This window comes from Pristis pectinata, chromosome 12 (assembly GCF_009764475.1).
Source record: "Pristis pectinata isolate sPriPec2 chromosome 12, sPriPec2.1.pri, whole genome shotgun sequence".
Lineage (NCBI taxonomy): Eukaryota > Metazoa > Chordata > Chondrichthyes > Rhinopristiformes > Pristidae > Pristis > Pristis pectinata.
In genome coordinates this window covers 13,813,771-13,838,344 of record NC_067416.1, presented here as the reverse complement: position 1 = coordinate 13,838,344, position 24,574 = coordinate 13,813,771, and the positions used below count along the sequence as shown (strand labels likewise).

Here is a 24,574-nt window from a genome sequence, read left to right as displayed (position 1 = left end):
ATTAATAGTGTTCTGTCCCTTTACATTTGATCTCCCAAAGTGCAACACCTCACATTTGGCTGGATTAAACCCCATCTGCCATCTCTCTGCCCATATCTGCAACTGATCTATATCCTGCTATATTCTTTGGCAATCTTCTACATAATCCACAACACCACCAATCTTTGTATCGTCTGTGAACTTACTAACCCACCCACCTACATTTTCATCTGTCATTTATATATATCACAAACAGCAGAGGTCCCAGTACAGATACCTGCAGAACACCACTAGTCGCGGACCTCCAGCCAGAATAAGTCCCATCAACCACTACCTTCTGTCTTCAGTGGTCAAGCCAATTCTGAATCAAAACCACCAAATCACTGTGGATCCCATGCATCTTAATCTTCTGGATCATGTTCTCATGTTTTGACTGAGAGAGATTACCAAATACTCTTGACTTAGAAAGCTCTTTCTTTTGATAAGTTCACTCCACCCCTGTGACCTAGGAAATAGGATTTCAGCATTGCTTCGTTTATAAAATTTGTTCTGCTTTCAAATGTGTGTAACACTGGTATGGCTATAATTACAGATGTTCCTTGATTTATGAATATATAATGTACAAGTTTTTGCTATGATGTCATTGACTCTTTTGGGTACCTGTCCTTGATTTACAAAGCTACATTTCATTGTAACAAATAGGATGCCTCTCTCTGCACATAGGAATACCTATTACTAAAATTTCCCTAAAGCCTTTTGCCCTGCCTTTTCAATTCACAATGTTTTGCTGAACCAAACATTTTTCAGGCATGCACCTTTTTGTAAATTGAGGAATGGCTGTATTACCTTTTGCTGGATGCCCCAAAGATACTAAAAATGATTCGCACAACTCTGGTGGAATTCCTTCAGAATTGTAACAATCTGTTGGAATAGCAAAGTATGATATGTTGAAATTAAAGTAATGTAAAATATCTCTAAACTGCTGGAGAAGTGTTGTAGTTGTGTTTTCCAGAGCTGCAGTTAGCAACCTTCTTAGTTTTGCCTATTAACTTCAAATGACAGGAAATCATTGGCTAGTGATGACAGTGAAAATTCCTGCAAGTCCATCAGCATCACTGAAAGAGATTGTGCAGTGGCATATTCGTTAAGTTGCAGGACTAGTAGCCTGACATTTAGACCATTAATCTGGAGACATTGTCACGAACCAGCAACAAAAGAAACACACTGAGCATGATTCAGTGTTAAAAACTATTTTATTAATCACTACTTATGACCATACGTAAAATAAAAGTAAAAATGTTAGTATGTTAGAATTCAAAAATGTTAAACCTTGAACGTTAACCCCAAAACTAAACTCGTCATGTGTGTGTGTGGCAAAGTCCAAAACTCCCAGTTCCGGAATGGTTCTTAAAGTTCAGTTCCGCAAGCCATAAGGTGAAACATGAGCAAGGGCTTCTTCAACAACCACCGTTGTCTGAAGGTAAGACGTAGACGTAGAGAAACATAGGGAGAGTAAATACGAAATCCAAATGTTCCATGATGGCACCCAAACGACACTCCAGCGTTTACTTGGTAGTGACTTCCTCACCCCGAAAAGCATCCGAATCGTGGTCGTCCACACACAAATACCTGTTTCCTTCTCCAGGTCAGCAACAAAGTGAACTCCACCGGATTACTTCCAATTTCCATACATGGATTTCAGTGGCAGACACAGTTATTGTTTCTCATCCATCGATAGAGAAAACTAGCAGGCTGGTGTCTCTCTCCCTTCTCTCCCTCCTCTCTCTCTCTCTCTCTCTCTCTCTCTCTCTCTCCTTCTAACTTCTTCAACAACGTCATTACGTCCTTTATCTTCTATTGACGTAAGCACGCCCCACACACAGATAAACACACACACTCTATCTTAAAGGGACTTTCACTGAGTCCGTAACACCTCCCACCTAAAAAAGATTTTTCCCAAGAAAAATTTAACCGCGCATACAGTTAGTAATGTTAATAATTATCATGCTACACAACTACAGATTATCAGATTAGTACAGATACATGTTTCCCATTTAACATCGGGAAAGACAATCAGCAATTACATTATCTTTGCCTTTAATGTGAGTTATCATGAGATCAAACTCTTGCAAAATTAAACTCCAGTTTAACAGCCTTCTGTTCTTGTTTTTGACTCGGCTCAGAAACACCAATGGGTTATGATCTGTATATAGAGTCAATGGTTTCTGAGTGGTGCAAACATATACACTGAAATGTTGCAAGGCTAAAACAAGCGACAGTAATTCTTTCTCTATGGTGGAATAATTCTTTTGATGCTCATTAAATTTCTTTGAAAAGTAAGCTACAGGATGGTCAATATCATCAAGGTCACCCTTCTGCAATAACACAGCTCCTGCAGCTTCATCACTGGCATCTACTGCTAATGAAAATGGCTTTTCAAAGTCAGGTGTTTTGAGCACAGGATGGTAGCATAAAATGGCTTTCAGCTTCTCAAATGCTTCTTGACAAGAATCTGTCCAAACAAACTTTACTCCCTTCTTCAGAAGATTAGTTAGGGGAAGAGCAATATCAGCAAAATTTTTACAAAATTTTCGATAATATCCAACCATTCCCAAAAATCTTCTAACAGTCCTCGTACCTGTGGGAATAGGGAACTCAGATATTGCTTGAACTTTTGCCTGAACTGGAGCTTGCTTGCCTTGACCTACAACATAACCAAGATACGTCACAGTGGCATGGCCAAATTCACTTTTAGCCAAGTTAACTGTAAGGTTAGCCTTGGAAAGTCTTTCAAACAACCTTTCTAACGCAGAGATGTGATCTTCCCAAGTATCATTCCCAGTCACTAAGTTGTCAATGTAGGCATCTATATGTTTTAACCCATGAATCACTGAATTAATCATTCTTTGAAATGTTGCTGGAGCATTTTTCATTCCAAATGGCAAAACATTGTATTCATACAATCCAGAAGGGGTTACAAAGGCTGAAATCTCCCTTCCTCTATCTGTTAATGGAACATACCAGTAGCCTTTTAATAGGTCAATCTTTGTAAGAAATTTTGCCTTTCCCACTCTATCTATGCAATCATCCACCCTAGGAATAGGGTAAGCATCTGACTTTGTTACAGCATTCACTTTCCTGTAATCTGTGCAAAATCTAACAGTTCCATCAGGTTTAAGTACAATAACACAGGGCGAACTCCAATTTGAAGTAGAATGTCTAATAATATCATTTTCCAACATGTACTTTAGTTCCTGATCAACAAGTTTACTTTTTTCCACATTCATTCGATATGGGTGTTGTTTGATTGGTTTTGCATCCCCAACATCAACATCATGGGTAATTATCGATGTTCTGTTTGGAACATCTGGGAACAGATTTTTAAATTTTAAAATTAATTCTCTCATCTGTTGTTTTTGTGAAACTTGTAAATGGTCCAACTTCGTTTCAAGGTTCTCCATGATATTTTGGTTTTTTAGTTTTGATGGAACAATATTTGGTCTAAATTGGCCTTCCTCAACATCAACATCAGGCATTCTAGAAACAACCTTTACATCATCCACCAAGGCCACAACTGAATCCTTCTCATAATAAGGCTTTAGCATGTTTACATGACAGAGTTGTGTTTTCTTGCGTCTATCTGGTGTTTTGATTATATATGTTAGATCAGTCACTCGAGATTCAATAACATAGGGTCCAGAAAAACGAGATTGCGAGGGATTATTTTGGCTAGGGAAAAATACCAACACCTTTTGCACCACTGCGAATGTCCTAGGCCGAGCACGTCTATCAAAATATGTTTTCATTCTTATCTGGCTAGTTTTCAAATTCTCTCTCGCTAGCTGGCAGACTCTCTCCAACCGAGTTTTAAATTTTTGGACATAGTCCAACAGACTGAAGTGCACTTCCTCATTAACCCATTGCTCTCTCAACAACTCCAAAGGTCCTCTCAACCTATGTCCAAATACAAGCTCAAACGGACTAAATCCTATTGACTCCTGGATTGATTCTCTAACGGCAAACAAAAGTAAATGGATACCTTCGTCCCAATCCTTTGTGTTTTCAAAGCAATAAGTCTTCAGCATATTTTTGAGAGTAGAATGAAATTTCTCCAGAGCTCCTTGAGATTCTGGGTGATATGCAGATGATACAATTTGCTTTGCTCCCAGCTCATAGACTATTTGTTGAAAAAAATTTGACATAAAATTACTACCTTGATCAGATTGGATTTCTTTTGGCAAACCAAACAAGGTAAAAAATTTTAAAAGAGCCTTTGACACCGTCTTGGCCTTAATATTTCTAAGGGGTATTGCCTCTGGAAATCTAGAAGTGGCACACATGATGGTTAACAAATACTGATTTCCAGTCTTAGACTTTGGTAAGGGGCCAACACAGTCCACAATCACCTTCGAAAAGGGTTCACCAAAAGCAGGAATTGGCTTCAACGGAGCCACAGGGGGTTTTTGATTTGGTTTACCTACCAGCTGACATGTGTGACAGGTTCGACAAAACATCACCACATCTTTTCTCAAACCAGGCCAATAGAATTGTTTCAAGATCTTCCCTACAGTTTTATTCACCCCAAAATGACCACCCAAAGGCATACTGTGGGCCAGGTTTAAAATCTCATCCCTATAAACTTTTGGAACAACAACCTGATGAATAACTTCCCATTCCTCATTAACAGGAACATGAGGAGGTCTCTATTTCCTCATTAACACTCCATTTTTGACATAATATTCCATTGGCACTTTTTCAATCTCCTCACATGAGAGTGCTTTTTCTTTCAATTCTGTCAACTCAGGGTCCTTTGTCTGTTCCACCATAAAATCCTTCCTCGACAAAGACAAATCTTTAAATTCAGGCTCACTATAAGGATGTTGATCCTCCAGTGAAGACAGAAAAGTCTCAGATAAAGCATCATAATTTTCTTCCTGTTTAGGACTGACACAAGGAACCACATCAGACTGCACCGTACTGTCTGTCTTGGCTAATTCTTTAGCTCTAGCTCGAGTCACCGCACATGATGGGTAAACATCTGGATCATTCTCAGACTCATCAATCCTTGGTTTGGTCGTTAACTGTACCACAGGAACAATTTCTCCATCTGCAAGGTCATTTCCCAATAACAAAGAAACTCCTTCCACTGGCAACCTAGGTCTTATCCCTATCTCGACTGGTCCTTCTACGAACTTTGACTTTAAAATCACCCTGTGTAAAGGGACAGACATGGTGTCATCTGTAACGCCCACTAGATTTACCTCACCAGTGTCACTTTCTTCACCAAAATTTAAAACACTGTCCAGCAAGAGAGATTGACTAGCCCCAGTATCTCTAAGAATTTTCACTGGCACCTGGGGTGACTCATCATTCAGTGAAACAAAACCCTCTGATACATAAGAACGGAATTCCTTTCTCACCTCTTCCAACTTTTCCGCTTTTACCTCTTGCAAGGACTGATCTTTAACAGCATCCCCTAAACCTTTTTGATTTTTAATTGCCTGAAAGCAAGCATTGGGCACAGCTTCCTTCCTTTTCTTCAAAAGGGCACAATTAGATATCACATGGCCAGGTTTCCTACAGTAATAACAAGTACGCTCAACAGGTTTCTCCAGCCCTGGCTTCTTTTCATCTTTTCCTTTTTGATTACCTCCCAATTTAATCTCCGGTTTACCTGGATTGTCCTTGTAACTCTTTTGAAAGGTTTTAGGTTGTCCCCATTTGGATTTATGGGTTAAAGCATAATCATCTGCCAACCTAGCAGTTTCTTGTAAAGTTTCCACTCCCTTTTCATTTAAATATGTTGTTAATTCAGCTGGAACACATCTTTTAAAGTCCTCCACCAATATCAATTCTTTCAATTTATCAAAATCCCCATCTACATTTTTAGCCATGTACCATCGTTCAAAACATATTCTCTTTCCATTGGCAAATTCCATATAAGTCTGATCTGCAGATTTCCTCAAGTCTCTAAATTTTTGTCTATAAGCTTCAGGTACCAATTCATAGGCCTTCAATATAGCTTGTTTTACCTTGGTATAATCAGCTGCATCCTCAGCAGACAAAGCAGAATAAGCTTTTTGAGCTTTACCTTTAATCACACTCTGTACCATAAGAGCCCATCCTTTCCTTGGCCAGTTTGAACTCACAGCAACCTTTTCAAAATGTTGGAAATACTGATCAACCTGATCTTCCTCAAAAGGAGGAACTAATCGAACCTCCCTGCTGGCTGAAAAACCATCATCAGAATCAGATTCCAAACTCCTATGCTTCATTTGTAACTCATGCTGCCTCTGTTTTTCCTTCTCCTCACTATCCAGCTCCATCCTCTTCAATTCCATCTGCTTCATTGCTAGATCAGCCTCTATCTTCATCTGAGTTATCTTTTGTTCGGCCTCTAATTTCTTTTGTTCGGCCTCTGTCTTTAACTGGGTTTGCTCTCGTTCAGCCTCTAATCTCTTTTGTTCTCGTTCAGCTTCTAATTTATTTTGCTCTCGTTCAGCCTCTATCTTTGCCAGCTGCACCTGTGCCTCAGAAGTTGCTATTTCACTGCCAGGAAACTGTTTTAACACTTCCTTCTCAAACACCTTCTTTTCCACATAATGGCCAGCTATCAGTCTCTGAATATCTGCCTTTCTCATAGACTGCTTTACTTCTGTAAGGTTTAACCTTGTAGCAATCTTTATCAGATCGTCCTTTTTCGCCACCTCCAATCCCTTTTGGGTTGGTGACTCCAAAAATGCCTTAATATCCACTGCTGCTGGTTTCCACACACACAAGCCAATTAAAAAGAATTTATCAGACCTCCCTCAAAAATCTTTGGATTGAATCCCGAACAAATCTCGTCAATCTGGGGAACGATCCCAGACGACACTCGTTAATCTTTGGATTGGATCCCGGACGAATCTCGTTAACCTTGGGAACTATCTCGGACGAGCCCCCAATTTTGTCATGAACCAGCAACAAAAGAAACACACTGAGCATGATTCAGTGTTAGACACTATTTTATTAATCACTACTTATGACCATACGTAAAATAAAAGTAAAAATGTTAGTATGTTAGAATTCAAAAATGTTAAACCTTGAACGTTAACCCCAAAACTAAACTTGTTGTGTGTGTGTGTGGCAAAGTCCAAAACTCCCAGTTCCGGAATGGTTCTTAAAGTTCAGTTCCGCAAGCTATAAGGTGAAACATGAGCAAGGGCTTCTTCAACAACCACCGTTGTCTGAAGGTAAGACGTAGACGTAGAGAAACATAGGGAGAGTAAATACGAAATCCAAATGTTCCATGATGGCACCCAAACGACACTCCAGCGTTTACTCGGTAGTGACTTCCTCACCCTGAAAAGCATCCGAATCAAGGTCATCCACACACAAATACCTGTTTCCTTCTCCAGGTCAGCAACGAAGTGAACTCCACCGGATTACTTCCAATTTCCATACATGGATTTCAGTGGCAAACACAGTCATTGTTTCTCATCCATCGATAGAGAAAACAAGCAGGCTGGTGTCTCTCTCTCTCTCTCTCTCGCTCTCTCGCTCTCTCGCTCTCGCTCTCTCGCTCTCTCTCTCTCGCTCTCTCTCTCTCGCTCTCTCTCTCTCTCTCTCTCTCTCTCGCTCTCCTAACGTCTTCAACAACGTCATTACGTCCTTTATCTTCTATTGACGTAAACACGCCCCACACACACATACACACACACACTCTATCTTAAAGGGACTTTCACTGAGTCCGTAACAACATGAGTTTGAATCTCATCATGACAGCTGGGGAATTTAAATTCAAGTAATTAAATAAATAGTCTATGTAATTATAACAGTGAAACTACCGGAATGTTGTAAAATTCCAAATGGTTCATAGATTCTGTCAGTGAAGCATATCTGTCATCCTTACCCAGTCAGTCCAGTATGTGACTCCAGATCCATCAATGTGGTTGACTTATGGTAGATGGAACCATATGGGGGAGGGGATAGGGAGTGTAGGCCATGGGAGAAGAAATATGGGTGGATAGGTCTGTGGGTGATGGGCAGATGTAAATGGGAAAAGTGAACATGGAGAGAGAACCTAGGTGGACTGGTAGGAGTGGGAAAGGAACACAGAGGGAGTGGGTTCATCTGCCCATCATCCTTCCCTTGTCTGGTTCCACATCAATTTCCAGCCTCTGCCCTCCCCTTCCCCTCACTCCATCTACCCATTTTTCTTTGTTTTCTTTCTTATCTGGTTCCACCTATCAGCCACTAACTTCTGTCTCTTACCTCCCCCCTCCTTCTACCAGACCTAGCTCCAACTGCCCATTATCCCTGACCTCACTGGTTCCAACTATCACCTATCAGCCCCTGTCTCACCCCTCCCTCTCACATCTTTATACTTCCATAGTCTCAGTCCTGACTCAGAGTTATACGTTGACCATCCCTTTGCCTCTACAGATGCTACTTGACTCACTGAGTTCCTCCAGCAGTTTGTTTTATGCTCCGGGTTCCAACATCTGCAATCCCTTGTGTCTCTAGTTCCATGGGTCCTAAGGCCAACGTGGGATCTACATACTCTGCCACAGATAGGGCAGGAGGTGCTTATCAGGCTGGGCAGCTGGATGGCAAATGGTGTGACCTTTTCGCTGGAGTTGACTGAGTATAATTAGGGCCTCAGTGTTGAAGATGTTGGTGCATTTATTCTGTCAGTAGATTTGGAGGATTTTGCAGAGACAGCGTTATGGTATCTCTCCAGTACTTTGAGTCTCAAAAGCATACAGGTGGGTAGGGACCACAGCTACCTTGTACACCATGACCTTTGTGTTGGGCTTGATCCTCAAACACTCTTTTCCTCAGTTGACCAAAGGCTTGTGCTGGATTACTGAAGGCAGTGGTGAATTTTATTATTGATATCTGGCTTTGCTGAAAGGCAGCTTCTATTATATGGGAAGTGGTCCATGTTTTCCACTATCTCATTACGAATCTTTATTGTTAGAGGGTGGTGGTGTATAGTGGAGGCTGGTTGGTGTAGGATCTTTGTTTTGTGGTTACTAATTGTAAGGCAAAATCTGTTGACATTGCTGGTGTCATCTTGATTTTGATCAGATATTTTGTTCATGGTGGGATAAATATACTTCACTGTTTACGACTTTATTCTGCTACCTAAAAGTAATTTTCCTTCAAGACCCATTGTATGTGAAATGCTATAAGATCAGACTGTATAAAATGATGTACAACTTTCAGCAATGTCCAGATCTTTTTTATTCCTGATGTTAAAATAATTTTCCCTCTAATATTTGATAAAATTGCAATTGAATATTTCAGATGTTATGAAACTAACATTAAAGATGCTATGTGATCGATTTTACTATTAGGAAGTCCCCATGTTTTTTTCTAACTTAACATACATCCTCTTAATATTTTTATCTCAGTTTACACATTCTTTATTTTGCAATCCCTTATTATTGGTTCAGATGTTATCCATATCTTCATTGCAATTGCTTGATGATTGTCAAATACAATTTATTAACAAATATTATCATCTGAAATATTAAGTGTTACAAACATTACAACTCCCAAAACTTGGATTTTAAAGCTTGGTTGATATTGCAAAAGCTAATACTAAGTAAGCTTTTTAAATGTATGAAGAAGCAGGTGGTGTATATATTCCATTAATTTCTGCTGAGATTTTTATTGGGACTTTCCTCCAATATCATTATTTGCTGTGGGAATCATAACTGTAAACAAACAAGGTGCTGAAAATGGAATGCCTTTTGCAGTCCCCAAAGCAATGCACAATTAAAGATGAATTCATGAGGGAACATCAGGTTGAATGTGGGACAATAGCTGAGGTGTCTGTATGTGTTGTTTCTAATAATCTCATTTACAGAGGTTATTCACTAGTTATGGTTGCCAGGCATGCTAGAGGATTTTCTAAGCATGCATTTTAGACAAATCAGCAGGTCTGAAAATCAAAAACTGCAGATGTTGGAAATCTGAAATAAAAACAGAAAATGCTGGAAATGTTAACTGTGTTTCTCTTTCCACAATACTGCTTGATGTGCTGAGTATTTCCAGCATTTTCCATTTTTTAAATCAGCTGACCAGTTGTCCAAAGCTGTATTGCACAAGTAACTGACTTCTTGAAAGGATTAAAACACTTAAAGATGTTGGGAGTTCTAGAATTTGTTGGCTCTGCCTTCAGAAACTTTAGAAATAGAAGTGGGTGAAACAGCCCAAAAACCTGCTCTGCAATTTAATAGCATCATGGCCGAACTTTCAAATCAACAGTGTCCTTCCCTATCCTCGTATCCTTTAATCTCCCCTGCTATTGAATAGTCCCATCTATGTCATTTGCAAATATCTTCGTTGTCAAACCATCCATAGCCCTCTGGGGTAGCGGATTTCAAAGATTCATGACCTTGTCATAAGCAAACTTCTCAACTCTGCCCCAAACAGCAGACTGCATAGCTTAGCACTTCATAATTGTAGACTATCCTGCAAGGAAAACATCCTGTCAGCATTTACTCTGTCAAGCACCCAATAACTCTTTCGTTTCAACAAACTTTCTCCTATTCATCTAAACACCAGAGAATATCGGCCCATTTTCCTGGTTTGCAACATAAAATACAGCATAAAGCACTTTGAGACATCCAAAATTCATGAAAGGCATTATAAAATTTTTTTCTTTCTTTTTAATCTATTCAGTCATTCCTTGTGGAAGAGATCCACATTCCAAAAATCAATTGAATGAACCTTGTTGTATCTGCTATAAGACAGGTACAACCTTTTTTAGACAAGTAGACAATAAGTTATGGCTTCACCAACTTAATTGCAATAAGACTTCCTTTCTCTTATGCCCCAAACCTTTGTAATAAAGTCTAACCTACCATTTCTCACCCATGGTTAATTAGAACCTTAACAAAAAAACAAATTACTATTCATTTCTTCATACCAAGCAAGATAATTTTGTATGTTCCCACAAAGTACTCCATCTTCCACTTTCATCACCAATCTCTTAACTGGTCTACATCCTTTCAGAGTCTTTTTGCATCTTCCCCATAGTATGCCAAATGCTGCAAATGATCAACTTTTGGGGAGATCCGCAAGTATATATAAGAAAGCTACTTGTCCTGAACAATGAGTGGAAAAGAACTGAACATGTTTGAAAATCAAGGCCTAAGCTAAGATGGAAATAAGAATAAAAAATCTTCTTCCTCAGGATATGGGAACATATTCTTCAAGATAATTGTTCTGGGAGAAAAAAATGGCACATTTAATACTGGAAAGGGGATTTCTTCAGAAGTAGGGTTGGAAATTATATGCATCCTTAATGAGATTGTTTAATTTTTTTTCACAGGAGGTTAGGGAAAAAGATCTGTATTCCCTAAAGTGGAGAAGTCCAGAAGGGCTTTTTCATATTGAGTAAATATTCTAATATTCTGCCAAAACTACATAAACATGAGTACCTAGGTATCTCTGTTGCTGTGTTAAAAGTTATCATGGGCAAAGGAAAATTGCTACCAGGTTAGGTAAAGCATATTTGAATGATCAGATAAGTAATTGTAGAAAAATATAGGTAAGCCAAATATCAACTTAGAAAAAAAACAAAAAAAATCCTTTTACAAAATAATAAAAAAGCAACAAATTATACTGAAGACATCTTAAATGAGTTATCATTTTTGTAAAAATTAAAATTGTTTGCTTCCTGATCTTCTTAGCACTCTTTTTCCACTTCTTTCCACAACAATCCTTTCGTGCTTCTGAAGAGTTATAATTCTTTGGACTTTCTTTTCTGTTCATTCTTCTTGGCTATTTTTAAATGATTCCAAAATGTATTTCCTTTCGTGAGCACTGTCAACACTATTCTTACAGAAAAGCATGATTTAGTTTCTTTTGCTACTATTTGTTTAAATAGTGCAATTAGGCAGTGTGAATTTAAGTGCAATAATATTCACAATATACCATTTAAAAGAAATCAATGAAAGCAGTTGTTCAGGTGTTAATTAATATTGAGTGAATGGGACTGTGGCACAAGAATTGATGAGCACTTGGTGAAAGGTGTAGTGCCTTTCCAGTTTTGCTGTAGATAATCTACTATATGCACTTGCCTCTTGACATGCCTGTCTTGCAAAGCTTCTGAAAGAAGCCCGTCATAAAGCAGTTGAAGTTAGGACATAGCTGAAGAGACAATTTCAGAAAAAAAAAATCAAACTGATTGCTCTCCATTGTACCTACCCTTGAAATCCCCTACTTTTTTAAAAAATCAGAAATTGACTTTCTCTTACTATAATAGCCACGATTGTGATCAAAAATATTGTTGGCAATGATGTATACAGGTAACACATAGAAATGTATTTTCAATTTATTTGAAAAGGTGCTGATTTAGAGTCTACATTTACAAAATGATATAAACTAAACACTTGAAAATTATTTCACAATCTAGGATTCCTGCTTTCTTCAGTCCTTTTCATGAACTGTTATTATCAACAGTAATGATAATATAGATACTTTAAACTTTTTCACTTGTACACCTGAAGACCTTGAAAAAGAAATTACAGCTGACATGTTTTGGTGATAATTATTTTGGATAGAGGCTACCTTATACAAACACAAAATGGAAGCTGGCAATACTCTAACCACAAGAAAACAAAACAGGTTGACTAATATAGTAATTGAGTAGATAAGGAAGGCTTTGTTTCAGTAGGCATCAGAGGGCTTGGGAGTAGAGCTGGGTAGATATGTGTCAAATTACCTGCAGTTATGGCTTTCACCATTATCTTCAATTGAATTCTGCAAAGCTCTCGATTGGCAGTATAAAAAGGTGGGGGGAGGGTGTGGAGCAAGAGCTGGTGGGTGATAGGTGAATCCAGGTGAGGAGGGAGTGATGGGCAGATGAGGGAGGGGGGAGAGTGCGAATGATGTAAGAAGCTGGGAGGTGATAGGTGGGAGTGATAAAGGGCTGAAGAAGATAGAATCTGATAGGAGAGGGCAGTGGACCATGGAAAACTCGGCAGTGGAGGAGGCCGTGGACAGACATGTTGGTGTGGGAATGGGAAGTGCAATTAAAATGGCTGGCCACTGGAAGATCCTGGCTTGTATGGTGGACGGAGTGAAGGTGCTCAACAAAGCAGTCCCCCATTCGGCGTTGGGTCTCACCGAGAAGGCCGCACCGGGAGCACCTCCACTGCTGAGTTGACGCGAAACACAGATTAGAGGAACGGCACCTCATATTCCACCTTGGTAGTCTCCAACCTGACTGCATGAACGTCGATTTCTCTAACTTCTGGTAACCACTCCCCTCCCCTTTTTTCCAGATCCCCACTTGTCCCCATCGCCTTATCTCTTTCCCCTTCCCCACCCTCTCCATATGCTCATCACCCACACATTCCTCCCACTAGTTCCTCTCCCTACCTCCTTCCCTTTATTCCATGGTCCACTGTCCTCCTATCAGATTCCACCTTCTTCAGCGCTTTGTCACTTCCACCTTTCACCTCCCAGCTTCTTACATCATTCCCACTCTTCCCCCCCCCCCCCCCCCCCCCCCCCCCCCCCCCCCCCACATGGATCCATCTATCACCCACCAACTTTTGCTTCAACCCTTCCCCTCACCTTTTTATGCTGGCTGTCTCCCCTCTTTCTTTCCAGTCCTGATGAAGGGTCTTGACCTGAAACATCGACTGTCTATTTCCCTCCACAGATGCTGCCTGACTCACTAAGTTCCTCCAGCTCCTTTGTGTATTTCTGCAGATTTCCAGCATCTGCAGTCTCCTGTGTCTCAATTGGCAAACTTTTTTTGTAGGAAGGAATAAATGCCCAGAAGATAGTTGGTAGCAGCAAATACCCGATATGGTAGCGGCAGTGGTTTATATTCTGCTTCCAAGTACATTGCGTTAAAGTCAAATGTCAATGTGTGTTAGCAGTAGCTGCTACATTGCAAGTTAGGGCTGGTAAGGATACCATTCAAGCCAAACATCTCATTGACTTTCAAGAATTACATAAGGTAGTGTACAAAACAGCTTTTCCTCTAAAATCATACAGATTATCCCCCCGATGTTTCAAAATGATCTTCAGATGCTTTTTAACCCTTTTATACAAGCTGAATTGTTCCGCATTACTTTGAAGTGGCAGGATGTTTCAGAGCAAATGCTGGTAATTTGAATCGCCCTTTCAATGACTCCACCTCAAAAGTATATCGTTGATTGCAGTGTAATGAGGTTGTGAAAGATGATGAACATATGCAGGTTTTTTCCGAAGTTTTAAAACTCTTTTGCAAGTGATCAAAAGTCTGGATTGTCAATGGTGGAACAAGCAAAGTGAGACCATCGTAACCAATAAGAATAAGGCATTGCAAAATAAAGAACGTGTAAATTGAGATAAAAATATTAAGTGGATAAATTTAATGTTAAAGTAAAAATAGCAAATGAAAAAGAAACTGTGTGTACTGAGAGAGAGAGAGAAAAAGTGACTAAAAAGGACAAATATTAAATTTCTTTGAAAATTTGTCAATTTTTCTAATCTTCAATAATAATTCCCCCAAGCATGAATTACCACTTGCACTGTGTGGGCTTGAAATGACAGGACATGTGGCTGAAGTTCAAGTGCACTCTTATTGGTGGTGGGAAGGACTGGGGTGGTGAAAGCATCAGGGCCTGTGCTTCGTGTAGAGGGGAAGGATGAGGGTGAGACATCAAAGACCTGTACTTTTCGAGGGTTTGACAGAAAGCATTGGAGCCTGCAGTGTGATGACAGTGGCCAGGGAGGGTTTATGGCCCTGTTCTGTGGGTGGAGAGAGGTAAATTGGTTTATTATTGTCACATGTACCGAAGTCCAGTGAATAACTTTGTTTTGCATGCCATCCATACAGATCATTTCATTACAACAGTGCAGAGAGGTAGTATAAGGGAAAACAATAACAATACAGAATAAAGTGTTACAGTAAATAGGTAAATTGGTTTATTATTGTCACATGTACCAAGGTACAGTGAAAAATGTCTTGCATGCCATTCATACAGATCAATTCATCACAACAGTGCATTGAGGTATTTCAAGGTAAAGCAATAACAGAATGCAGACTAAAATGTTACAAAGAAAGTACAGTGCATGTAGACATTAAGGTGCAAGGTCATAACAAGATAGATTGTAAGGTCAAGAGTCCATCTTATCATACTGGGGCACAGTTGATGTAAACAGGAGCATGTGTACCACTCCCCTTCCTGAAGTCAATGACCAGCTCTCTTGTTTTGCTGACATTGAGGGAGTAGAGTAGGGGGCTGAGGACACAGCCTTGTGGGGCACCAGTGTTGAGAATAATTATGGCTTAGGTGTTGCTGTTTATCCTTACTGATTGTAGTCTGTTGGTCAGGAAGTCAAGGATCCAGTTGCAAAGGGACGTGTTGAGTTCAAGTCCAGGAGTTTGGAGATGGGTTTGCTTGGAATTATTGTGTTTAAATTGGAGCTGTAGTCAATAAACAATAGTCTAATGTAGGTGTCTTTACTATTCAGATGCTCCAGAGATGAGTGCAGGGCCAGGGAGATGGCATCCGCTGTAGACCTGTTTCGGCAGTAGGCGAATTTGCAGTGGGTTGAGGTTGTCTGGGAGGCTGGAATTAATGCATGCCATGACCAGCCTCTTGAAGCACTTCATGATGGTGGATGTCAGAGCCACTGGGCAGTAGTCATTAAGGCACATTGGTGCAGTGCAGGCAGACATTAAGGTGCAAGGCCATAATGAGTAGATTGTGAGGTCAAGAGTCCATCTGATCATTACTAGGGGACCGTTCAATAGTCTTATAACAACGGAATAGAAGCTGTCCTTGAGCTGGTGGTACGTTCTTTCAGGCTTTTGTATCTTCTGTGTGATGGATGGGGGGAGAAGAGAGAATGTTTGGTGTGGGTGGGGTCTTTGATTACATTGGCTGCTTTACCGAGGCAGCAAGAGTGTAGACAGAGTCCATGGAGGAGAGGCTGGTTTCCACAATATGCTGAGCTGTGTCCACAACTCTCTGCAGTTTCTTGTGGTCACGGGCAGAGCAGTTGCCGTACCAAGCCATGATGCATCTGGATAGGATGCTTTCTGTGGTGCATCGATTAAAAATTGGTGAGTGTCAAAAGGGACATGCCAAACTTGTTTAGCTTCCTGAGGAAGTAGAGGCGCTAGTGAGCTTTCTTGGCCGTGGTGTCTACGTGGTTGGACCAGGATAGGCTATTGGTGGTGTTCACTCCTCAGAACTTGAAGCTTTCAGCCCTTTCAGCACTGTTGATGTAAACAGGAGCATGTGCGCCACTCCCCCTTCCTGAAGTCAATGACCAGCTCTTTTGTTTTGCTGACATTGAGGGAAAGGTTGTTGTCATGACACCATGTCAAAGGCTCTCTGTCTCCTTCCTGTACTCCAACTCATCGTTATATGAGATTCAGCCCACTACAGCCGTGTCATCTGCAAACTTGTAGATGGAGTTAAAGCAGAACCTGGCCACGCAGTCATGAGTGCAAAGTGAGTAGAGTAGGGGATTGAGGAGTCACCGAAGACCTGTGCTTTAAACAGGTGGGGGGGAGAGGGGTTTGGGGACAAACATCAGAGCTCTGTTCTGTGATGGTGGGGTTAGGCATTAGAGATAATATAATCACTGTGCCTCTATCCTAGGTGGGGTGGGGTGGGAGAAGACAAATGGGGAGACAAAAGGGCTTGCAGAAGAACATTGGAGATCTATGCCATGATAGGACAGGGGGATGGGATGGGGGAGGGTAGTGGAGAGAATTGGGGGCTGTGCCATGCCATTGAGGGAAGATAAGTATGGAGACACTGAGGCCTCTGCCATGCTATACTATGGTTGGGTTGGGGAACTGTGTGTTATATTGACACTTGTGATGTGGGGGCTGGGGGATCAAAAGAAATGAAATGAAAATAGGGCCAGAAATGAGATAAGTGGTGAGATGGGGTGGGGTAGAAATCAAAGATTTCTTTTGGGGCTTTCTGGAATCTCGGGTTGGAGGGCCTTGGGGAGGAGATGGGTCAGAATTGACCGTGAGGATAGCTGTGGAGGTGTGTTGGTGCAGTAGTAAGGATGGAGAATGTGGAGTTCCAGTGTGAAGAATGAAAGGTAAATAAGAGACATTGGATAGTATTTCCAGTTTAGCACTGTGTCTGGAAAACCAAATTGCCCAGGAATGCTTAACAGCAGTTATTCACCTGATAACTTGATCCAAGTCCCTCAGAAATGGTTCAAAGCCCATTATTTTCACTTTGGGCATTGCATAATGCTGAGAAAAAAGCATTATTCAATCATATTTCTGGGTAGTAACATTATTTTGGCGAGTGAATTTGTAACTGCCATGTAATTTGGAATTTACGTACTATTCAACACAGTTTGAGGTAAGTAACAGAGATGCTGTTATTGCTAAACGTGTGGTTGAGTGGCTCACTCAAAATTTCAGTATTTGGATATTCATTGAAAAAGGTAATCTATAACAGCAAACCCCAGAAAGTGAAAATGATTGATTTTTTTTTAAATAACTCTTAAAATGTTTAAATAAAGTTTGGACTTCTACATGGATTAATGTAGAAGCTGAAATACTATAAAGTTTAAAAAAAACTCAAAGAATTTCCAAATGTTATTCTTTAATAAAAAGAATTGCATATAAAATTAATTCTTCAGTCCAGTAAGCGACATAATGTGTTATTTACAAACTCAGTTACACTTCATTCAACAAGGTTTTCAAGGTAATTGTAAAGAGACTATGCATAAAGCATTGAAGTTTGCTTCAAAGTACTAATTCAGTGTTGATTGCCTCTGAAAAGATTGCAGCAGCACAATCCTTTGAATAGCCAGATATCTCAGAAGTTTTTGATTTCTTTGTAAAACTGTGTGATTGTCAGAATTTGGTGTCACATTTTTGGGGTAATGATGGCAAGAACCTTTGTTTTAATTACAATTCTGGACCTTTATACTTAAATACTTTTTGTTTCCCTCCAGTTAAATGTGAAATTTGAATTACGACTTTTGTTCATCCATACTAAAAACTAAACAGTAAATCAAATCTTAACAGAAGTTTTCATTTTTCTAATATATACAATTTGAATTTAGAAATGAAAATTGACATGTCTAAAATTATAACAACTTGTGTAGAACTTTATTTTCAAATTTTAATGTCAAGGAATGGCTAACCTACTGGCCTAGAAACTCAATTGTTTTGTGCATAACTTTGCATGGGATCACATTGCAGCACTCGGGCAATTGCAAAATGAAATTTGGGTCCTGATAAGCACACATAGAGCAGACTGAAACTTTTTGTTGCATAGTTCCATATGTGTATTTATTGTACACGGAACCAAAATAAATTGGACAGTGACGATCATTTTGCAATAGGCAATTGTCATCACTATATTCCCATTACCATATTGGTCTGTGTGTCTCAAAAAAAGTGTGGACAATGCACAATAAAGTAAATCCCAACATATAGCAGTAATTCTGTTGTGCAGTACTTCATGGTATATGTGATACAAGTTTTTTATTTGGTATCTGTTGCGAAGCTCCGAAAAGAAAATTGATTTTTATTTGTTATATTCAGATGAAGCTTTCAGTATTATTTTGAGCTCCTGAACTGCCCAGTCCCTGCTCTTGGTCTGCCTCCATTCTATTAATATCCCTGTCAGAGAAGCAGAATGCCTGCTCCTATGTCTGCCACTCTTCCAGACAGTTCACCCCAACTATTCAACAACATGGCAGCAGTTGCAGTTAAGCATTGTTGCCTTAAGTCATCATGCTGAGTTGTTTATGTGCATGGAGCTTGGAATAACATGTGCAATTGAAAAGATTTTTACAATGGTACAGGGAGAAAAACTGTCTCTGGCAGCCTGCAAAACAGGGTTGGAGAGTCATTTCAAGAAACAAACTGCAGCTACTGGATATAAAAACAGAAAATACTGGAAATACTCAGCAAGTCAGACGGGATCTGTGGAGAGAAAAACAAATTTAATCTTTCAAATTGATAAACTTTTCAAATTCTGATGAAATTTGATAAATTATCTAATTTTTGACTCTGGTCAATGTCCTTCTTCAATGTTATTGGGAAGAGAGTTCCGGGATTTAGATACAGCAATGAGGAAGGACTGGCAATTTATTTCTAAGTCAGGTTTGTACATAATTTGGAGGGGAGCCTGCAGGTGGTAATGTTCGCATGTGCCTGCCACCCTTGTCCTTTCTGATGGTAGAGGCTGTGGGTTTGGGAGATGCTATTGCAGTAATCTGGGTAAGAATTGCAGCAAATTTTGTAGGTGGCACACACTGTGGCCAGTGTGGATGGTGGTGGAGGGAATCAGTTTTAGGTTGCTAGATGGGGTGCCAGTGAAGTGGTCTGCTTGTTCCTGGATAGTGTTGAGCTTGTTAAGTGCTATTGAAACTTCACTCATCCAGGCAGGTGGAGAGTATGAGAAAATAGGAGCAGGAGTCAGTCACCAGGTCCCTCAAGACTACGGTGTCAGGAGGTGATTTGCACACCACAGGATATGCAGCCTCTGACTTGTTCTGGTAGCCACAGCATTTACCTATGTGGCTGGTCCAAATGAGTTTCTGGTTAGTGGTAATCCCCATAATGTTAATGGTGGGGAATTCAGTGATGGTAATGTTATTGAATGTCAACGTAAGATGGTTAGACTCTTTCTTGCTGGAGATTTTCATTGTGGGTTATTGTATGCCACTTTTGTGGCACAAATCTTAATTGCCATATATCAGCCTGTGCCTGTTACTTTTTTTTAAAATCTTTCAATTTCAAAATATTTTTATTTAACTGCATTAAATGTAGATTAACACAAATTGTTTCTTTCCAGAGTGTATGTTTTGCTGCAATGTCTAATTGTTGTAGTGACCCTAACTATACAACCCAAGGTGCTGGTGATAATGATAATGAGCAAAAAAATCAATCTGTCGAGATTGCCTTGGAATGGATCAATGAACCATTGAACTCCTTGCTGAAAGGGCTTTTACCAGCTAACCAGACACATGTGGACAAGCTGCTGAGGTACAGATCTTTGAATATTTCATCCCTCCAATCCTTTCCAATAAAATTATTTGCATCTGGACTTCATATTAATATCTTGTAAAGACAGCTTTATTAACCTACCAGTTTTATTCTTCCAGTGGTTAACCATTTCCTTTATTTTTACATTTTATATCATTGTATCTTGAGCTTAATTTACATCATCTTAGCTGTTAAATATTTTGAAGTATTTAAGTTTGTTTATTTGTTGCTTGAATTTCAGGGTGGTTGGTGAGAGATCTGTTTTAATAAATACATGACATTAGTTGAATTAGCTTTTCAAATGTAATCATTCTGAAAATGTTAACTTGTGTTTCCAGACTGAGGATGATGAAGAATTGTGATTTTAGACCAGTGTGTGGCAGTGGAGCAGGCACTTTTCTGGAGTATATTTTGATGTGAAATCTGTATTTATGAGTTTGCATCCCATTCTGGCCCAACACAATTTCTAATCTAGGAGAGAAGAGATTGAGTGTCTGGTCCTTCTATCCTTTCATTCAGCAGATTTTGTATTAAAAATATATTTGAACTGACTGTAGTGTGTAATTCCTGACATTTCTACCCCTTTATTCTTTGGGTCACGTATGACTCTTCAGATGAGATGTAGTGGTTTGCTGAAGCTAATCTTGTTGGATATATCACATTTAAGGTTACTCCCTGTACAGAAACTTCTTGTCAAACCTCATCACTGTGCCTAGTTCATTTTTTTCCCCCTTGCAGAGATAGTGAGTCGGACCTTAAGTTTCCAGACTAAGGGGACTTGAGAAGGCCTTGACGAGTAGAATTAAGGAAAACCCCAAGACATTCTACACGTATGTGAGGAACAGGAGGATGACTAGACTGAGGGTAGGACTGGTCGGGAATAAAGGGGGAGACATGTGCCAGGAGGTGGAGGAGGTAGGGGAGGTCCTTAAAGAATACTTTGCTTCAATGTTCACTAGGGAGAGGGACTTTGATGAATGTGAGATCAACATAAAATAGGCTAATGTGCTGGAGCATGTTAAGAGGTTAAGAAGGAGGTAGTGTTGGAGCTTCTGTAAAGCATCAGGATAGATAAGTCCCTGGGACCAGATGGGATATACCCCAGGTTACTACAGGAGGCTAGGGAAGAGATTGCTGGGATGTTGACAATAATATTTGCATTCTCCCTGGCTACAGGAGTAGTACCAGAGGATTGGAGGATGGCAAATGTTGTTCCCTTGTTCAAGAAAGATAATAGGGATAATCCTGGGAATCATAGACCGGTGAGTCTTATGCTGAACTGAGGGCAAGCTATTGGAGAGGTTTCTTAGGACAGAATTTACAAGCATTTGGAGAAGCATAGTCTTATGAGGGATAGTCAGCTTTGTGAGGGGCAGATTGTGCCTCACGAGCCTAATTGAGTTTATCGAGGAGGTGACAAAACAAATAGATGAAAGTAGAGCGGTGGATGTGGTGTAAGGTGTTTGACAAGGTTCCCCATGGTAGGCTCATCCATAAATTCATGAGGCACGGGATCTATGGAGACATGGCTGCATGGATTCAGAATTGGCTTGCCCACAGAAGTCAGGGGTTGGTAGTAGATGGAGAGTATTCTGCCTGGAGTCAGTGACGAGTGATGTTCCACAGGGGTCTGTTTTGGGACCCCTATTCTCTGTGATTTTTATAAATGACTTGGATGAGGAAGTGGGGGGGATGGGTTAGCAAGTTTGCAAATGACACTAAGTTTGGAGGGGTTATGGATAATGTAGAAGATTGCCATAGGTTACAACAGGATATAGACAGGATGCAGAGTTGGGCGGAAAAGTGGCAGATGGAGTTCAGTCCGGAAAAGTGTGAAGTGATACACTTTGGAAGAACGAAATGAAGGCAGAGTACAAGGTCAATGGTAGGATTCTGAGCAGTGCGGAGGAACAGAGGCATTTTGGGGTCCAAGACCATAGATCCCTCAAAGTTGCCATGCAAGTTGATAGGGTGGTTAAGAAGGCATACGGTGTTCTGGCCTTCATTAGTTGGGGGATTAAGTTCAAGAGCCGTGAGGTAATGTTGCAGCTCTTGGAGTATCGTATTCTGTTCTGGTCTCCTCATTATAGGAAGGATGTGGAAGCTTTAGAGAGGGTGCAGAGGAGATTTACCAGGATGCTGGTTGGATTAGAGAACATGTCTTATGAGGAAAGGTTGAGCGAGCTAGGGCTTTTCTCTTTGGAGTGACACAGGATGAGAGGTAACTTGATAGAGGTATGTAAGATTATGAGGGGGACAGATAGAGTGGACAGCCAGCACCTTTTCCTCAGGGCGGCAATAGCCAATATGAGAGGATATCCATTTGTCAGAGGAGGCATGTTCACGGGAGATGTCAGAGGTAGGTTCTTTACACAGAGAGTGGTGGGTGCCTGGAATGCACTGCCGGGGGTGGTTGTAGAGGCTGATACAATAGGGACATTTAAAAGGCTTTTCAGTAGGCACATGGAAGTAAGAAAAATGGAGGGTTATGGGCTGTGAAGGGTTAGATTGATCATGGAGTAGGTGTTCATATAGTTTGGCACAACATCATGGGCCGAAGGGCCCTTGTGTTGTATTTTTCTATGTTTTACTGACTGATACTTTAGGCACTTCCAAATGAATGATCCCACCACCATAAAGCATGCTAGTGAAGAGCAAAGCTTTCCAATTATTGAATGTGAATGGTTAGAAATCTGCTCTTGATTTGATGAAACTCCGAAGCTGAAGCCTGAAATTTTCATTCTAGATGCAGTGGAAATTTTTCATTTATTTTTATTCAAGTTGAATTTAAGTATAACGTCTATTTGAATTGTGAAAAATATCCCAACAATGCAAATAAAGTTTAATTCTATATTAAATTGCATTTAAAAAGAGGATTTTGTGCCATATGATACGAGACTGAAGTATTGGTGATGGTCTTAGCGGAGCAATTTGACACAATGAATTAAGGAGAAAAAATGTACAGACGCTTTGATATTGATGAGGAATAGGTTTGGATGCAGTTGACGACAGTAAAATAGGCAGTTGAGTAAAGTGTGACGTGTGAGATTTCTACAGCAAGGCTATTGCACCAATTTAAAAGTTGTGTCTTGTCTTGAATGTAATGTTTGCTGCTGTATATCATTACCTATATATGAAGCAAGCCAAGTGTCAATTCTGAATTTGAATTGCACAGTGACTATTTTTGGAGAAAAGTGGAAGAAGATGAAGAGCAAAGAAAAAAGGATGATGAAGAAGAAAAACCTGAAGAGCCTGAATTACCCCCTCCAGCTCTTAGTGCTCCTGTTGGAGGCAAGAAAAAGAAAAGTCCTAAAGGTTTGTTTAGAACTTACTTTAGAGGTGTTCTACAAATTCTATAGCAGAGGTATGTGCAGGAATTTAAATTTAACTACTTTGTAGGGACACTTCACATCGACAAATTATATAAAAATCTGTGCATTCCTAATGTGCATAATGGTTATTGGAAGAGCCTGGTGCCCCTGCTTGCCCCTCCCAGGCACGTAGCCCTGCTCACAGCACCTCATAGAATACCTTCATGGCAGACGGTAATGGATTGGGAATGAGAGAAGAGGGTAGAAATTCAAAAAGAAATGTAAAACCAAGAAGCATGTTTTTAACTTGCTGATTATATAGCCCCTGCCATTTTGCAGCAGTGGATTTGTAAGTGTCCTGCAGTTGAGAGCCAGGGAACTTCAATATGTATTATTTTCTTACAACATAGGAGGTCATTTGCCCCATCATGTCTTTTTCAGCTTTCAGAACATTCCCATCAATTCCATCCCTCACTTATTTCACTGTATTCCTCTATTATCTTTCACATGCCCATTAACTCCTCGCTGATCCTCCTACGAGCCACCTACACTAAGGGTAATTTATGGTAGCCATTTAACCTAACAACCAGCAGATCTTCAGGATGTGGAGGTAAACCAGAGCACCCAGGAGGAAACACATGCAGTCACAGACACAGCACCGCAGGCTAGGATTAAACATGGGTCACTGGAGCTGTGACCCGGCAGCATTACATGCTGCACCACTGAACTTCAGGTCTAGCAAGAACACTGGGCTCCTTCAATAATTATTAAGAACATTAATGATGCATCCATGTTGGTATAATTATCTTACTTAGATCACTGCATTAAAGAACTGTTATAAATGTAATAGTTATTCTGAATGCTTCCTTGGGCTTTCAAAACCTGGCAGTGAAAGAGAAATGTGAGAGCCTTACTAAATACAATACAATAAATATCTTTTACAACATTCCCTCTGGGCTAAGAGAAGCAGAATTTCTCTCCAGAAGCCCTTGGCCTCTCCTCTACTAATTATGGCCTCTCCCACCTACCTTCCTATCCTGACCTAATCACAGATCTTCCAGGCTCTACATTTTGCTTCTCCATCTCCTCCTCTGACCTGAGATGGCTTCTTTCTCTGTTTCCACACTGAAATTCAAAAAATTCTGAACTAAAAATGGATAATAGGCAATAGTTGCATTTTTGTTATAAAGAGCTAAACAATTGTTTTTATTTTTCCGCACTGATAGTGGGTTACCTTCCACCCTCCTCCATCAAATTGTGCAGCAATCAGTCAATTGCCTATCCACTATTTTGGACCATA

The 24,574-nt window shown here is 40.1% G+C and overlaps 1 protein-coding gene across 4 annotated transcripts in view; it reads left to right on the top strand.

Moving 5' to 3' along the window:
- The window catches only part of eno4 (enolase 4), a 71,884-nt gene that overhangs the window by 12,061 nt on the left and 35,249 nt on the right, over nt 1-24,574 (top strand). For all 4 annotated transcript variants that reach the window (XR_007957308.1, XM_052027881.1, XM_052027880.1 and 1 more), the window contains 2 exons: nt 19,773-19,963; nt 23,139-23,278. Coding sequence is in view for 3 of the 4 variants with exons in the window: in XM_052027881.1 (XP_051883841.1) it covers nt 19,773-19,963; nt 23,139-23,278 (331 nt within the window). In the remaining variant the exon portion in view is untranslated. The remainder of the gene's footprint in view (nt 1-19,772; nt 19,964-23,138; nt 23,279-24,574) is intronic.